The 1,860-nt window shown below is 36.9% G+C and overlaps 1 protein-coding gene across 1 annotated transcript in view; it reads right to left on the bottom strand.

Annotated features, from left to right (window-relative positions):
• The window catches only part of LOC107701240 (serine/threonine-protein kinase DCLK2-like), a 21,884-nt gene continuing 20,024 nt past the window's right edge, over positions 1–1,860 (bottom strand). The window contains exons 11-14 of the mRNA XM_016503203.1: positions 1,238–1,330; positions 1,136–1,151; positions 610–966; positions 1–157 (exon numbers count right to left, since the gene is read on the bottom strand). Coding sequence (XP_016358689.1) covers positions 947–966; positions 1,136–1,151; positions 1,238–1,330 — 129 coding nt within the window. The 3' untranslated portion in view covers positions 1–157; positions 610–946. The remainder of the gene's footprint in view (positions 158–609; positions 967–1,135; positions 1,152–1,237; positions 1,331–1,860) is intronic.

The following is a 1,860-nucleotide window of genomic DNA, read 5'->3' as shown; positions in this document are numbered from 1 at the left end:
CAGTGGAGGAGAATGAATATTTACTGAATATTTGCTTAAAAAAAAAAGAAGCTCTCCTGACATACTTGACAATTAAACTCTAGTTAGCTCTGGTGACATTAGTGGCTTTTTCCAGTTCTGAACTTGGTGTCTGTTGTTTGGAATACATAAATATAACCTACACGTAAATGAATATGTGAATCGCAGAGTTTAGCGTTCATATGAAAGTTAAACTGCAAAAGTTCATATAAACAACTTTCAGAATCTGAAATCGGACTGGACTGATTCGGATTGACAAAACTGAGTGCATGTAAACTAGAGGTTTCAGCATGAGGCTAACACTAAAATATGAGGACTAAGTGATATTTATGGTTGACTTGGTCAGCGCCACTAAGAACTAGACGGAAGATGCTGAGAGAAGGTGGTCTGGTCTGGTCTGGTCTGGTCTTGGTGTTGAGGTTTGTGGTGGTGATCAGGGTTTCTCTTCTTCTGCGCCTCCGCAGAGATTCATCAGACTACTGCCAGCTGTCATCTACTGTACACACGGTCAGAAACAATCAGCTGTTACACTCAACATTTACAGCATTTATTTGAAATAGAAATCTTTTGTAACATTAACATAAATATAACCTACACGTAAATGAATATGTGAATCGCAGAGTTTAGCGTTCATATGAAAGTTAAACTGCAAAAGTTCATATAAACAACTTTCAGAATCTGAAATCGGACTGGACTGATTCGGATTGACAAAACTGAGTGCATGTAAACTAGAGGTTTCAGCATGAGGCTAACACTAAAATATGAGGACTAAGTGATATTTATGGTTGACTTGGTCAGCGCCACTAAGAACTAGACGGAAGATGCTGAGAGAAGGTGGTCTGGTCTGGTCTGGTCTGGTCTTGGTGTTGAGGTTTGTGGTGGTGATCAGGGTTTCTCTTCTTCTGCGCCTCCGCAGAGATTCATCAGACTACTGCCAGCTGTCATCTACTGTACACACGGTCAGAAACAATCAGCTGTTACACTCAACATTTACAGCATTTATTTGAAATAGAAATCTTTTGTAACATTATAACTGTCTTTTCTGTCCCTTTTGATCATTTTAATGCTAAATAAATGCAATTTCTTTTTTTTTTTTAAGTATGTATGAGGTTGTTACCATGGAGATGATCCACCTGTAACAGAGGAAACGAGACACAATGTATCAGCTGAAGGTAATTTTGGTATGTCGTGTGTGTGTGTGAGAGAGAGAGAGATTCACCTCAGCCTCTGCTGCTGTGCTATTGTGTGTGTTTTCTGATTCAACACCATCTTTCATCTCACACGCCATGTTAGTGTCCATCACAGCATCGTCCTGCTCACACACAACAACATTTACATGACGGTAAGATTTTCTGAATGAAGTCTCTTCTGCTCACCAAGGCTGCATTTATCTAATCAAAAATATAGTAAAAAATGAAATATTTTTACAATATAGCTGTTTTCTATGTGAATATCTGTTAAACTGTAATTTATTGCTGTGATGCGCAGCTGTATTTTCAGCATCATTACTCCAGTCTTCAGTGTCACATGATCTTCAGAAATCATTCTAATATGCTGCTTTGCTGCTCAAGAAACATTCTTGATTATTATCAATGTTGAAAACTGTTGTGCTGCACAATATTTTTGTGGAAACCGTGTTACATTTTATTTTTCAGGATTCACAGATGAACAGAAAGTTCAAAAGAACAGCATTTATTTGAAATGGAAATCTTTTGTAACATTATAAATGTCTTTACTGTCACTTTTGATCAATTTAATGCATTCTTGAATAAAAGTACTAATTCCTTTAAAATAAATTATATATAGTGCACAGAATGTGAATATTCTGTGTGTGTGTGTGTG

This window comes from Sinocyclocheilus anshuiensis, unplaced genomic scaffold (genome assembly GCF_001515605.1).
Source record: "Sinocyclocheilus anshuiensis isolate Anshui unplaced genomic scaffold, SAMN03320099.WGS_v1.1 scaffold1514, whole genome shotgun sequence".
Classification (NCBI taxonomy): domain Eukaryota; kingdom Metazoa; phylum Chordata; class Actinopteri; order Cypriniformes; family Cyprinidae; genus Sinocyclocheilus; species Sinocyclocheilus anshuiensis.
The sequence above is the reverse complement of the archived record's forward strand: the minus strand, read 5'-3'. Positions and strand labels throughout refer to the sequence as shown.